This window comes from Aulonocara stuartgranti (assembly GCF_965226115.1).
Source record: "Aulonocara stuartgranti genome assembly, chromosome: 4".
NCBI lineage: Eukaryota > Metazoa > Chordata > Actinopteri > Cichliformes > Cichlidae > Aulonocara > Aulonocara stuartgranti.
In genome coordinates, this window is record NC_138942.1 from 14,335,989 (window position 1) to 14,352,319 (window position 16,331).

Genomic DNA, 16,331 nt, shown 5'->3' on the forward strand with positions numbered 1-16,331 from the left:
CGTGAATTTAGAACAACACTATTAAATCAGTCAAAGCACAAAAACAAACAGCAATCAAAAGGAAATTGTTAGCACTTCACGGGCTGATTATCCGTTGTTTCTGGAACAGCTTGTGGCTCTTGTTTTTAAAAAAGATCTCTTTTTTTGCACGTTTTTAAAGATACCAGAAAGTAAACACTGGATTCATTTAATACAGCGTTTAAGTAGCTAACATCTTAGTATTCGTGCAAAGAAAAGCAACCCTCATACTATAAGCCAGACATGGAGACACTGTTTTTTCTCGCTTAGAAAATGAAAACAAAATTGCTGAAATTTACACAATAATTTGGTTGACCTGAAAGTTGAAAAATTAATAGAGGATGTATAAAAGAATACCTCTCAAAGGCTTAAAAGAACCAGAAGATTTAAACGTTTAATTACAGTGCTATACGTGTTTGCTACCACCTACAATATGTGTTTACACAACACAGCTTAGATTTCTCTTATTGTCTCATGTGTTAATTAGCCTGCAGCGTGTCAAGGCAGTCGTACCGAATCAAAGATGTTCTGTCTTTAAAACAGAAGTATCTCAGCATAGGCCAAAGTCTTCCCACACAGACTGACCCCATATCAATGTCTCAAAGTCAGCTAAATTTATATGTGGCTTAAGGTGTTTGTGGAGCTTTTCTACACGTTTAACTCTTTGTTTTATCACTTCCTATCAGATCAACTTAAATAAAATATGTCCTTAGATTGTTCTTTATTTTTCATCTCGACTAATAATAAAACTAATTTTGGCCAAAAGTTCAATTTTTAAAGTTGACAATAACTAAACTATGAAAACGGGCACAAAGATAAACCTGATGGAAGACACAGAGGGAAATGGAGATGAAGGCTAAACAACAAGGGAGAAAGGATAACCTGAAGCTCTGAACTATAAGCAATAATAACTAAAAAACAAAAACTAGACTGCAAAAGGTATTAAAACTAAAACTAACAAAACCTTGGAATAAAAAGATGGCAAAACCAACAGGGAATAGCTACTAGAACAACAAACTCCATAAATAATAAGTAAACCAAAAGTCAAGCAGAACATACCCTAAAAGTTCATAATATGGCACCCATTCAGTTTTTATATACCATCATGCATGCCATTAAATTTGTTTCTCCTCCACAGACACCTACTCCCTCCCTAACCCTGGTTTTGCCCACAGTTTTCTTTTTCTTTTTCTCCCCACTTCCACAAAGTCTTTCTTATAGGGGTTAATTTTATACTGTAGGGTCTTTACCTTACAGTATAAAGTGCCTTAAAGTGATTATTTATACAGCACCAACTCACAACAACAAACTTGAATGTATTCGAATTGAATTGGATAAACAAAAGAAATTGAATTGAACTTAACTGGTGGATTACCGCAAGTCAAATTCCTGTCATGAGGTAATATTAATTCATTGTGATGAAAATCTAGCAAAGTGGCACATTTGCAGATAAATGACTTTTGTTCTTTTTCTATTGCAGCTTTGGGAACCTTAATCCCCTTTGCAGTGAGTCAGTATTTTACTGCCACTTGGCATTTTGAACACTCAATTTCTTTCTCTTCAGAACATACTGAAACCTTAAATTACTGATTTTTCTCTTCGTTAGTCATGCATGCATAATTTGAAGAAACACAGGTCCATTTACAAGACTGGTGCCATCGAGTGCACTGACAGGGTTTAAGAACTGATTTAAATTGCTCCTCCAATAACTTCTTTTTCATAACCAATTGTTCAAATCCGGGTCCTGAGGGGACCAGAGCATACCTCAGCTGTCATACCAGCCGAAGTAGGCTACACCCGGGATAGGTCGCCAGTGTATTGCAAGGCTACAGAGAAACAGAAAACCACTCACATACACACCTACGGCCAATACAGAATCACCACTTAAACTAACAAGCATGGGAGGAAACCTGAGACACAGGCAACAGTGCTAACTACTGCACCACCTTGATTTGAGAATTTGTGTGAACAAATGCAGTAAAACATTATTTGACTTTACCTTTTCTTACTGTGAACTGAACAATCAGCCAATCACAGAGAAGCAAGGGAGTACATATAAACACGTAGACCTGGTAAAGACGACTTAAGTTTAAAACAAGATGGGGCTAAAAGGACTTAAGTGGCATGGATGATTTTGCCAGATGGACTGCTATGAGTATTTCAGATACTGATCTACTGTGATTTTTTTTTCCCCACACAAGCATCTCTAGGCTTTACATAGACTAGTCTGAAAAAGAGGAAATATCCAGCAAACCACAGTTCTCTGGTCAAAAGTGCTTTGTTGATGGTAGAGGTCGGAGGAGAATGGCCAGGCTGCTTTGAGCTTACAGAAAGGCAACGGTAACTCAATTCAGTTCAATTCAGTTTTCTTTCTATAGCGCCAAATGACAACTCTATATTGTACTTTATATTGTAAGGTAAAGACCTTCTCTACACAGATGGTCTCCACAGTCACACAATGTCAATCGAAATACCTTTCTATCCAAAAACCTTGAAACGGAAGATTCGCATCATATAGTTGCTGCAACAAATCTGCAGCGACTGTGTCAATATGAGCCAAAATCTCTTAGGAACATTTCCAGCACCTTGTTGAATCTGAGCTGCAACACATTGAGGCAGTTTGAATGCAAAAGGGGGGTCCAACCCAGTACTAGCACGGTGTTCCTAAAAAGGTGGCCAATGATGAGTGTGTGTTTTTATGCTTGTTGTGCTTACACTTTGAGATCTTGCCGTGAAGAGCAAGAAGCTTTTACTATATGCATTTTCTTTTCTTTCTTTCTTTTTGTTTTTGTTCTAGATCAATAGAACAATTCAGGAATTCAGAGGAATTTATGTTCTACGTAGAGGGCCAAGCTGAATCCCATAAATGTTCTTAAAGGAGAGATTTAAAAAGTGGAAAGCAAGAGAAAGTAAAAATGTTATATACTTCACTCATATGTCATATACAAGACTTGATGCCCCATTTCCCTGTTAAATTACAGTGTAATCTGATATATCTCAGAACAGCTATTTATAACTGTAAAATATAAAAGCACCATGCAATATAGAATATAACTTTCAATAAGGATAACACCATGTGTTTGGCTGCCATAATACCATCATATTAGTGTTCCTGCTGTAATCTCCATCTACAGTATATTGTTGGTTGCTTGTACTCATAAAACCTAAACATGAGCAGTCTAATGAGTGTTTGCACTCATCAGCCACACTTCCTCCGGTGACAGCAATATTTTACAACAAGCTTTCAATTTTATTAACTTTGCTCTAAAAAATGTCGTGTGACTTCTCAATGAGATTATATAGTTGATGCTTGTTGACATTTAGTGCTGTTTAACTGGATTCATAAAGAGCAGCACACTGCTGTACATGATTTCAGCTGCAGTTTGGTGCGGTGTATGTCAACTTGGAAACGAAAGAGACAAAAGTTAAGGTCAGCAAATGTGTTTATCGGCTCGAGTGCAAAAACAACTTGGAGGAGAGCGTCACTCTTACTCATGCTCATATTCACTACGACTGCCGCTTTTCAAAGCACATCAGTCATCCCGACATGTCTCACACCCATGTTTGCTGGCAGATGTACACGTCAGCTGCTCTTTTATAAACATGAAAGCCTTTCTCTTCCCTGTCAGGCAACAGACGTCAACTTACAGGCCTGTCGTTGTCAGTGTCTTTTTCTTTCTTTCTTTCTTTCTTCTTTTTAATTGTCAAGTTTTATAACACACCAGTTGCTTGTTAAATTGGTTTTATTCACTAATCTGAATAGTGTATTCCCTTACAGTCTAAATCTACCGAAGATGGCACATGCAATGAGTTATTCATAAAAGCCAACAATAAATTTCGCCAACAATAAAACCACTTTGTATTATTATTGTTGTTATTATGCATCGCACGTGCATGCAGATTTGTTTCTGCGTGCACGTGTGACAGGATTGCCCCAAGTGTGACAGGATTTCAGTGTGTCCTCCCCGCGTGTCAGGCGGTGCCACAGTGTCACTGTTTAGCACAGCTGCATAAACCTCCTCTCAGGGGAGAAGCCCTATTTTCTCTTTGCGCTCCTGTGGGTTGGTTCATTTTGACTCTGCCTGTTGTTGAGAGCAGATTTCTCCCCTCTCTTGTCTCTTGGTGTTACACTCTGATCAAAGCTTGGCAAGAATAGCGTTGTCACCCATAGCAAATCTGCTTAGACAAAAGTGCAGCAGAGGAAAAGTTGGGTCAAACTTCAAGGCTCCTTGAGGATTGTCACCTTCATTATTATATGCAAAGAGATTCTGCATATTGTATTGGGAGTAACTAATGTGTTATTGGTGTTAATGTATGGTATTTATTACACAGGTTTTGGGGCTTTTATTGTTCCTTTATTTTGGAGCCTCAGTTTAGCATTAGAGCAGTAACTATTTTGTTTATTGAGTCAGAAGTCACCAATCTAAAATGAGAATTTTGTCATCAGTATCCGTAGACCGTGTTAGGGCATCATAACATCACACCTCCTCAACTAAAACACAAAAAACTAATTCAGAACAGTGGGTTTGAATCCACTGGACTTTCTGTGTGGAGTTTGCATGTTCTCTCCAGGTACTTCGTCTTCATTTCACAGTCCAAAGACAACTTTTTATGTAGACTAATAGATCAATAACTCCAAATTTTAGGAATCCTAACTTTAAGTGGTCCGTAAAATGTATGGATTGTATATTCTGAATTTGAGCAGGCTGAGGAATCTTGTGATGAATGCTGATATTGTGAATAAAAATGACATCACCACCCCACACTACTGCAGTTGTAGTTTTTAATGGGTTGGTTTGTTTTTGCTGTAAGACACACAGCTAATCCCACAATATTTTAATACGGCAGTAGCATATGTGCGATTTTATTTCTAAGGAAGAATTCAAATTTCCAATCAGTCTTTCTAAAGAAGAGAGAGAGAGAGAATGAACAGCTGACCAGGCTGGTCCAGTATCCTGGAGTAGTACACATACCTGCTGTCTCCTGTGACAACAAAAGAAAAACAGATGCAACATCAGAAGTACCCTCACATACCTCTGCCAGTGACAACTTGTCTTTGCCAATGTCACAACGCAGCCACCAGCAGCTGTGTGCCTGGCTTCATATTTTCCTTCCTCTTTGATATAGATCCTTTGGTGTTTGACTTGTCTTTTACTGTCCTTTTCTCCATCTTTCTAAGAACATCGTTACTGGCTCTTCAATTGTTTGATTAACCCTGACACTTGGCATTGCAGCTGTATGAAATATTTGATGGAAAATAGCAGGTAATAATTTGTTGCCTGGAGCATTTTAGAAACCAGTGGGCATTTTAATTCATTAGAGCTCAAGTGAACAAAAATCAGAGGTGCTATTTATGAAACATGAATCATGTTTCTTGCTCATTTTGACTGGGTTGCTTACAAACAAACAGAAAAGCACAACAAAAACAATAGAATCCAGTTCCATCTGATTTGTCACATAATTTATGGACTTTTTAATGTCAGAAAAACAAAGAGAAAATGTATTACCTCCTCTCGCGCCATGCCACGATCTCACTGACATTTGGTTCCCTAAGCATTTGGCCAGAGATCCTGGTATTAGTCTTGAATAAAAGATGAAGTGAGCCCTGAGACTTCCCCAGCAGCCGCTGACAATATTATTTGGAAGCTGGTATTTATCTGCTTAATATTTAATTAGATAAATAAATGGATTCTTTTCAAAAAACGTTGCACTATCTGCACATATGCCTTGATGCTGGTAAGAACTAATGATAAAAGGTGCTTAATGTATGTAATGTTATTATTTAGTATTTTTTGATTTAAAAATTGACTTAATTATAGTATAAATTATGTGTGTAGTTACACTTAGAGTGCTTTGTTTGCTGGAAAAGATTAGATTTATTAAAGTATACGAAGCAACAACAGAAAATTTTGTTTTTTCACTTTCTTTTACTTTCAGTTGCTTTCACAGTATCTACCTAAAAAGCTTGTGCTAGTCTTCTTTCTTTTCTATGTTGTGCTATGTCTAATTCCCTTTCATCTCTACAATGAAGGTAAAGCCACTATAGCCACATGAATTTGTTTTATGCCCGGTTAAATTAACTGCTATTGTCCTTTAAGTCTGTTTAATATTTTATTCCTAGCTTTAGCCCCAGGCATTAGCAGACTACTCCTGCTAACTAAAAGTGATTTGGCAATCATAAACTGGAATCCTTTGTAGTTTTTCCAGCTTTATTTTTATTGAGTGATGTGCTGTTACAGTTGTTACACTATTAGTTTTACAGTTAAAAGCTCTTGTTGCATACAGTTAGGACACACTATCTGCCTTGAACGTTGACCTTCTTGTTGTAATGTTTAGCTTCCACTGAGATTTGTGGGTCAGAAAAGCTCAACTTGCCTGTATCCTGTAGCCAGATGCAGTAGGACTTTCTGGTATTCTTGGAATGCATTTCACATACTGGACACTAAATCACATTTTCTGGAATACTAAATGCTATGTTAGTGGGACTAGAAATGCACCTAGAATCTATTGATTTGCCACATTGATTCATTTTGTTTTCTGCTGCATCATTGCATGCATATTTCCTCTGCTGCAACGAAAACACAAAAGAAGACTGCAGTTCTCCAGGATGAAAGTGACAAGTGGCATCATGATCAATGATTACATCCGTGAAATGACCCATGAGGCGATGTGCTATGAACAGCCAAATGATCTAATTACAAGCTATGGTTCATCACCAGTAATCACAGCATATGGAGAGAATCACTCAGAGGCAGGCTGTCAGATTTTATCCTGCAGAGGGTTGCTTGTAGTTGTGGGAGGATGAAAGTTTGCACGGCCGGGAGGTAGATAACAATAACCAAAGGCCAAATGCATGATCCAATATTTTGATAAATATTGTATTGAACAGAGGTTACATCATACAAACATAAGCGACTTTCAAAGGATGCACAGAATTCAAAGATGCTTCATTTTCAGAGACAAGCAGTTGTAGCAGCTGACCTAAGCAATATGTGAAACCTTGACAAAAAAGTTGAATTATACATGAAGCAAGTGATTAGCTACATGGAAGGTGTTCCTCTGAAACATTTCCCCCCCTCAGTACTATGCTGAAGATCACTGGTGATGCAAATTCAAATCCAGCCCAGTCTTTTTTATCTTTCTTAAAATAGCAAAGGGCTCAGGGCTCTGATTAAAGAATCTTGGAGCCACCATCAGCTTTCTCAAATCACCAGACCTCGCTGACCTCATTAACTCTGAAGCCCATCAAAACACAAATGAGATTCAGCATTGATTTTGAGACAACCCATTAAACTGGTGAGATGACAAAGGCTGTACCGGTGAACAAAGGGAGTCTACTCAGTAGTTTCTTTGTGTACAGATGTAGCTTAAATAGCTTTCACTCAGTTTACCAGTTCCCACAAAACACTATTTGAAATGTAAGACTAATTCTTTTTATGTATGTCCCAAAAGGAGCTGCTTGGCCACGAAGAGCCGTACCATGAAGCTCCTGGCCCACAATCTTCTATTTTTTTTCTTTCTTTCTTTTTTGTGCTGATCTTAGTGCAAGTGGAGTTTTGGAACTGTACAGTTATTGAGTCAACTGAGCTTTGGGGACTTTTACACAGTATACGCCTCAGTACTTGTAATCTTACATGGTCTTTCTTTTTGTGGCTGTGTTGCTGTGGTTCCTAAACGTTTCTACTTTGCAATAATACCACTTACAGCTGATCATCTGGGATTAGGGAAGGAAGGGAAGAAATTCCAGAAACAACAAGTCAACATCTGAATTCAAAGATTAAGAAATTTGGTCCGTTTATTATAGCTAAGATATTTTTGGCTTTTGACTCAATGTCAGGATATTCCAGAAAATTTTGAGTATAGACAGTCGATTTAGAAAAATAGAACAATAGATGTTCTCCTCCCCCTTTTGAGGTGCCTATAGCTCAGGGGAATAAAGCTGGTTATCTACTAATTGAAAGGTTGGTGGTTCAGTTCCTGGCTGCTCCACTTGCCAAAGCTTTCTTGGACAAGATATTGAACCTCAAGTTGCTCTCTGATGTGTTCAGTGGGGTGTAAGATAAGATAAGATAACCTTTATTAGTCCCACACGTGGGAAATTTGTTTTGTCACAGCAGGAAGTGGACAGTGCAAAAGTTATGAGGCAAAAATTAGAATACAATAAGAATAAATACAGTACACAACTGTACAGAATAGAATAAAATAAAATACTATATACAGTAGAATAAAATAAAATAAATATACAATAAGATAAAAATAGAATACAAATACAAATACTATATACAACTGAGTAAAAATACAACGATGTGGATGTTAGTTAGAAAGCTCTTAGGCATTGGGTTGTGTGAATGTGCCAAGCTGTATAAAGCACAAGTGCTCCAGTAGAGTAGAAAAGCTCTATATAAGTCATTTATCATTGACTCATATTAAAAAGTGGACAGTATGGTGGGATGGCAGTAGAGTGAAATCCACATCTTTTTGAATGCAGCTGCGCATGTGAGCCTGGTCATGTTCTATTTCCAGAAGCACGTTGGTCACAAGGTGAGGCAGGCAACTGCTTGGGGCCTTACCCCCAAAGGATGGTAATGTGCAAAGTATCCAATGAGTAGGAGAGACCTGACCTCCCTTAGGGGCTTAGTTTACTTTGACGTTTAATATTTGTTAATTGACCTAACAGAGCAGGCAAGTGTGTTTAGCTCTGCTGGCCATGATGCGACTGAATCTAATGTGGGCATTGCTGGGAGTCAGAGATGAGTAACTGGTTTATTAGCATATCTAACAGGCTGAAATATAATAGAGGGTGGTGGTTACAGTATTAACACTTTTTTAACCAGTATACTTAGTCTTGAGCATTGTTGCTGAAGTAAAATGGTTTCTTCCATTCTTCCAGTCTTACCTGTCATTTTGTAGGACTTTTGGCGACAGTGCTGTCATGTTATTTATAATGAGCTCTAGTTAGAAGGCTCCCCCGTGAATTTTCACCACTGTCTGTTTCACTACTGTAGCTTAAACTGATGGGAATAATTATGAGGTATACACTAGAGGGAACGATTCTTAGTTGGCCTCATTCAGTATGATAATCTCACCTTATATAGTTTGAAGTTCATTTAATATACTGGATGTAATCTCATTAAATATGATTTGAAGTTCACTTAATATGCTACATGTATCCTCTGTGGGAAAACTACTGTAGCTGCCTTTATTGTGTGCCTTAGTGAGTGAACTCTGTTTAACCCTGTGCCTTAAGAATTGCAAGCCTTATTTGTTGGCCCCAGCACAGTAGACAGGCCTCGGAGGAAGGCTGTCATACAGTCAGTGGGCAGAACACACTGGGAAGCATGCTGAACATATTGGGAGTTCCCAACCCTGATGGGAGCTGTTGTGTAGTTGCCATGCTGAATGCAACAGTAAGGCCGAGTTATGCCTGATTAGTACTCAAATATTGTGAGAGGACCGGTCTACTTATTCCATGGTGGAGGAATTTGGGATCATTTTTGATTTTTTCTAACAATTCATATCATAATAGTCTACAATTCATGTTTGCAGAAGGCTACCCAGATGTATTCTGAATGTCTTGATACAATTTAAAACACATATACTCTGTGTGGTATATATTTTTACGAGACATAAATAACTTAATTCAAATTATTTAATAGACTAGTCGCTACCTGTCCCCTCAGTCATGGCCTCTTCATGCTTATCATTATCAGCAGTGTCAGATGGGTTTATCTGCTGCTCCAAAGCTACCACAAAATTCTATTATAGGGGAGTTATTCAATATCACATAGATCCTACTGGAACCTTTAAATTAAGTTTTTTTTTTACTTAAAATGGTAGGCCATCTGTGATTCATCTCGTACCTACTGGGCTGCGCAAAATAAACTAGGCTAATAACCTCAGTTATATGTATTGGTATTATATCAAACGTTGTACTAGCCTTGTAGCCTAAGCTGATAACACAAAATTTCATCCACATTTCCTCGTTCCCAGCTGCAACTGGGATCTGTCTTCTGGTAAACAGGTCAGTTCACATAGCATATTTGACAGCATCTTCCTCCAACGCCCCTATGAGAAATCGCTCAGATGATAGAATTCATCTGATTTACTATGATGCTGTTAGATGAATGGAGATAGTGGAAAAAATAAAGTAGTTGTCAGAACTAATTTTTCCCACTCATCCGTCTCAAAAGAGAGGTGAACATAAACCAGCCCATCAGCATCAGCCCGACTGTCCTGATTAGTCAGCTGTCCCTACATATTGTGACTGATTAGGATTCACATATCGTCTGTGCTTGTGTACAATATATTTGTTGTGTTTTTTTTCTTTGTAACAAAGAAATCGGAGCCAGTGGCTCCTGTCTCCCTCTGCCTTTTGCTTGTCCTTCGTCTGTCTCGCACTCACTTTGCTTGCTTAAGGTTTGACGTCCCGGGATCACTTTGTTGTCGCTTTACTGTTCCTTCTGCTTCTTTTCTTAGGTGACTCTGCTTTTATCAGGAGAAGCTCAATAAACTGCATTGCAACAAACTCTGCTTTTCTCCAAAAACCTGAATTTTTGTTTTAGTTGTTTTCCTTTTAAAAGACATCAAAAAAGCTGAATCCAAAACTGGGGAGACAAAGTTTATCGTTTAGGTTCCAGATTTTTGAATAAACAAAACTGTTGCATACCAAGAAGTCACATCAAGGCGACACATACGGTTTATAGTGGATTTACATGAAACCTGCTTATAGTCTCCCTCGGCCATATGCTGGCACACAGAGACGCTGAGAAATTCCTTTACAAATGCAGTGTCATCAGCAGACTTAACTGTAGTTGTCTGAGTGGGACCACTAAACAAAAAAAGGATTGATCACCTGCAGAAACTTATGCAGAATAACTCGCTGTGGGTACAATTAGGCATTGTGCTGAGACGGCGGGGAATATTTCAGCAGGTGTTTGTTTGAGCTAACTAATTGCTCATTAACAGTGAACGGACGGTTCAGCAGCTGTCGAAGCTCACACAGTAAGAAAGGCTGTTTGTTCCCCTGGATGACTCTCTCTCCCCACGGCACATATTACAGTTAAACCACGATGCAGCTGATTTTAACTGATGATGATATTTTTTACAATCTTACTATACAGTTTGTTAAAATCTTAAAATATTGCGATTCCCCAGATCCTCTGTCCTCTTTCTTTACCCTTTATTTTTGTCACTCTTTGTGATTAGATTTAATGTTTGAGCTTGTCCTTGCGAAGTCCCAGACAGGGTTTGCTTTTTCGGAGTCCTTCCATATGCATACCACACATTTATCCTTGTCTCTTCTTTTCTTGTGTTTATCAGGCATGGCTGACTGAGATCCACGAATACGCCCAACAAGATGTAGTGCTCATGCTGCTTGGAAACAAGGCAAGGCACTGAAATTCTTTCATAGCGGTAACAGTTTTTTACACATGCGTTGCAATACCGAACTTTTCTAGAGATTACCTGAGTGAGCTGCCAGCTCACATGTACAAAACCCATCTGACAGGGATATGATAGTGGCACAGATAATTGCCCTTTGGATACACAGTGAGTGGGCATGTGGAAATACTTTAAACACATGTGTTACATGTTTGAAAGGACAGCTTTGGGCAATAATCTGACCTGATTTGTGCTTAAAGGTACTCAATCTGACACTCACAGAAGTCCCATCATTTTTATACACACCCATTACTGTGGCACCTAATGTAAATTCTTCCACTATCAAGTTAGCACCTGACAATGAAACTGTTGGGTCTTGCCTTTGGTTTAAAGCCTTTAACAGGGCTTGGAAGTGAGGGACAATATAATGCACACTTGATTTTTGAACTGGATTTTGTCTTTTATGGGATTTGTTAATAGCGACAAATACCAAAACACACACAAAAAAGTTCTCTAATGTTGCATCTAAGAAAATTCAGAAAAAATAAGTATCGTTGTATTTCTAAGTATCAGTAATAATTTGCTGCTCCAACAGACGCATGCTTAGCATCAACTGATGTCTGTGCTTAAGCACAACTACTTGCTAAAGCTGTTTGAAGCTCAGTCAGTTGATTATTGGTGACATTTGCTTAAAAACCTGTTTTTTTTTTTATGTATCCTTTATTTAGCCATGAGGGTCCAGTTGAAATACAACATCTCTTCTGCCAATGAGTCCTGAGTCATTCTGTGTGCGCACACATCTAATAACTGTCAATCAAATTTGCAAATATTAGCGAAACACATTTTCTGGAACTGTCATTCTTTCTAAGCAGAGAACAGATGTCTTTGGCTCAGAGCTCTGTCTACTTTCAGTCACCTAACGTGCCATAACAGCCTTTTAATAGCATCCCGAGACTTCTTAGCTGCCATCGGATCAGAACGAGGCTTATATATGGCAAAAAGCCTGCAATTGGTGAAAGCATATTTGGCGCTGATGCTGATGGTTGCTTGATGCTGGATTGTAACCTTGTTTTTCCTGTCTCATCAGGCTGATGCCACTCATGACAGGGTGGTGAAGAGAGAAGATGGTGAGAGACTTGCTAAGGTGAAGAACTAAGATGCATGGGGATTTGTTTAGCTGTGTCATAGTCTGAAGGTCCACACAATATAAACAGAAATTTTGCCCCAATCTTTTTCTAAACAGTGAAGACATTAATTTTTCTGTATATGTGCTTTTCCAAAGGGATTTATATGGCTGATTGGATTTTTATGGCAAGCATGAGGATTATAAATATTACAGAAATGTGTGATTATCTGGAGATCCGTTTGCATTCTCACTCCAGCTCTTTATCTGAGATTTCCTTCTGCTGTTAGGAAACGGAAGATAAGACTCGGATGTGTTTTCTCCCCCATAGATAATAAAAATGTGATAGTCAGTATTTACTCTGTAGAATTGTGTCTTATGGCTCATCGTGTTTTATGAGCTTCTGCATAACATGTATCGACTGTCAGTCATCCCCAGTTTTATAGCTCTTTCTTCAGTGCGACTGCAAATCCTTGCACTGCCTCAAAACCAAGTGCACTGAAAAAAAAGGTAAACTGCCAAGCAATTCTTTTTAGAAATGGCAGCAATAAAGTGCCAATAAGTAACTCGGGGCTCAGCCTGGAAGGAAAAAGACACATCAGTTATCATCTCTGTTTGCTGATACAAATTTGCCTGCAGAGGGAAAGCATGGAGATGGCACCGAGCTGGATTATCTACAAGTGAACAAGTGTGAAGCTGCTGGGCACTACATTTTTATGTAGTTTTTATCCACCAGTCACAATTTGTTCTTTCAAGCTTAATCCTGCTGTGTTAACTTTTTATACATACACTTATAGGCCATTTCATGAGGTTTCTTATTAACGCAAATATCTAATGCAACTCGGTACATTCAGGCATGTAGACATTGTCAAGACAAAGTTCAAACCGAGCATCAGACCGGGAGGTAACTTTGAGGCATGGTTGTTAGTGTGTTTTCAGAAACTGCTGATCTACTGGAATTTTACCACACAGCTCCCTCTCGAGTTTACAGAGAAAGGTGTGAAAAAGAGAAACTATCCAGTGAGCGCTATCTTGGTAAAAATGCCTTGTTTTTGTCAGAGGTCAGAGAAGAATGGCCAGACTGCTTGGAGCTGATAGGAAGGCAACAGTAACTGAAAAAAACACTTGTTAAAACCAAGGTGTGCGGAACAGAATCTCTGAGTGGACGGCATTGCGAAATTTGAAGTAGATGGGCTACACTTGGAATGGGAAACTGAGGCTACAAATTTTACAGGCTGACCAAAATTGGACAGCAGAAGATTGGAAAAAATATTTCCTGGTTTGAGTCTTGATTTCTGCTGCAACATTCATTTGGTAAAAACTAAATGGCTCCTACCTTCTATAACCATTCAGGCGTCTGTTGGTGTAGTAATGGTCCACGGGATATATTTCAGCACATTTTTAATTCATCCATCCATTTGCTTCCGCTTATCCTTTTCAGGGTCGGTAGGGGGCACTGGAGCCTATCCCAGCTGTCTTAGGGCCAGAGGCAGGGTACACCCTGGACAGGTCGCCAGTTTGTCACAGGGCTAACACATAGACAGAGACAACCAATCACACTCACATCTAATTTAGTGCTTCCAATTAACCTAACCCCACTAACTGCATGTCTTTGGACTGTGGGAGGAAGCCAGAGCACCCAGGGAGAACCCATGCAAACTCCACCCTGGCCCGAACTCAGGACCTTCTTGCTGTGAGACAATAGTCCTAACCACCATGCCACCTGTTTTTAATCAAATCAAGCATTTTTTTTTTTTTTAAACAGCACAACCTACCTGAGTGTTATTGCTAACCATATCCTGCCCATCTTCTGATGGCTCAGACTGGTTTTTGGAACATGACAATGATTTCACTGTGCTCAAATGGCTTCGAAAGTCACCAGATCTCAATCCAATAGAGCACCTTTGGGATACGGTGGAACAGATGTTTTGCATCAAATCACAAATCAAAATTTAGGAAATTCAGACCTTAGCAATGTTTCAATGCAGCACATGGCTGAATGTTTGCCATAAATGGCAAACAGATTAATGGACAGGTTTGCAGTTTATTATGACTGTAAACATCTTTCTCCAGTGTCTTGAGCTCCTCTGCTCAAAGCTGCTTCTTAAAAAATTAAGAAAGAAAAGATTATTTTTTTGAGGTTTTAGTACAAACATCACAGAGAGCACAAAAAAAGCACTTTGCATTAAGATTCATTGCTTTGGCTCTGCAGGAATTCGGAGTTCCCTTCATGGAGACCAGCGCCAGGTCAGGCCTCAATGTAGAGCTGGCTTTCACTGCTGTGGCCAAGTAAGTATATTTCTCTTTGCAAGTGTCAGGGATTATATAAAGGATGTATGAATATAAAATGTGGTTTTTAATTTAAAACATTTAGTATTTTCATATAAACATGGACGTCAATGTGGAGTCAAAAAGATTTGTTACTCGTGTAAATGCTTCCTTGAAGTTGCAAATGTTTCAATAAAGATCTGAAGTACAGATTTAAATAATAGTTTTCCCTTACTAGTGTTTATTTTTGTCTTTATTTGGCTAAAAGAATGGCAGAAAGTCAGGTGGTTACACAATATTAAATTTTTTGCCTACCTCTGACTTCTGCTTGTTCTCCCCTTTTCTGCACGGGCTTTCTCTCACAGTCCAGTTTTAGTATTTCAGTCTGAGCATTTTCTAATCTGTCCATAGGTATGAATGTGAATCTCCTGTGTTAGTTGACTGACAGCCAATTCAGTCAACTAACACAGGGTTTTCAAAAATAGGTTAATGTGTGTAAAGGTCCTTTACCTCAATATCCTCTTCCTTTTCCTCAGGGAGCTGAAGCACAGGTCCATGAAGGATCCCAGTGAGAAGTTTAAGCTCCATGAGTACGTGAACAAGGAAATGAAGGGCACTGGCTGCTGCCGGTCTTAAAAGCCTGCCCCAGTCACTCTTTGGCTCTGTGTGTGTGAGGGTGTGTGTGTGCCACTTATTTCCATACTGTACATGTTCATATCTGGTGTGATCAGAAAGGAGGAGTCAGCTCCAGCGAGGTATAAACCCGTTCGACCTTCTGCTCGTCCATTTTCAGATGTCATTGTGTCAGTACACACAATCTCACTGTTGTCCTCACTAGTCTCGTTGCCTTCCTGCATCATGTGTATGTGCGTCTTGCTTTTCCCCACCCATCTCCTTCTGTAGCTGTAAATGTAGCCCAAGGTTATAATTGGCAAAAGGCAAAGATGGCACACCTCAGTTATTACCCTTTTTCAACTGCAGCTACACAATTATCTTCACCGTTGCCTGGTGTCCTTCTTTTATTTTGAAGGGTCTTTTTTGTTTTGTTTGTTGCAGAGATAAAATGCATGTTTTTAAAGCAGTTTAATTTCTGCATATAATTATTGTGTTAGATGCAACTGTCATTTTCTTCGGATGTTACGGATGAATGTTCAAATAGTAAATGTGTAGTGAAGTGTCCTCTGTACAGTTTGTGGTCAAATCAATGATTCAACAGGCTCCCTGGAGCCGGGTTAGCTCACCAGCATAAATTTAGTCTGTTTCAGCTGTGGATTTGGGGGTGGGGGGGATTTGTATTATTTTAACACAAAAATCTAGTAAAAGCAAATGGGTGTCGCTATTTTGGATACAATGAGCATTAACAGCATTCAGATATGAATCCATATTAATATAATGTTTAAACAAATTTAGACATTTGAGTTTTGAAGAGCTGTAATGCAACCACTGTTCCTGATCTGTATTTTTTGTTAAATTATTAAAAACAGATAGTCAAACACACTGTATGCAATATACAGGAATATAAAATTGGGCTTTTTTTGGTCAT

General features: G+C 38.8%; 1 protein-coding gene across 1 annotated transcript in view; it reads left to right on the top strand.

Annotated features, from left to right (window-relative positions):
• LOC309704297 (ras-related protein Rab-26-like) overlaps positions 1-16,260 on the top strand; it is a 55,319-nt gene extending 39,059 nt beyond the window's left edge. Inside the window, exons 6-9 of the mRNA XM_082529365.1 lie at positions 11,338-11,403; positions 12,485-12,541; positions 14,733-14,809; positions 15,325-16,260. Coding sequence (XP_082385491.1) covers positions 11,338-11,403; positions 12,485-12,541; positions 14,733-14,809; positions 15,325-15,424 — 300 coding nt within the window. The 3' untranslated portion in view covers positions 15,425-16,260. The remainder of the gene's footprint in view (positions 1-11,337; positions 11,404-12,484; positions 12,542-14,732; positions 14,810-15,324) is intronic.
• The last annotated feature ends 71 nt before the right edge of the window (positions 16,261-16,331 follow it).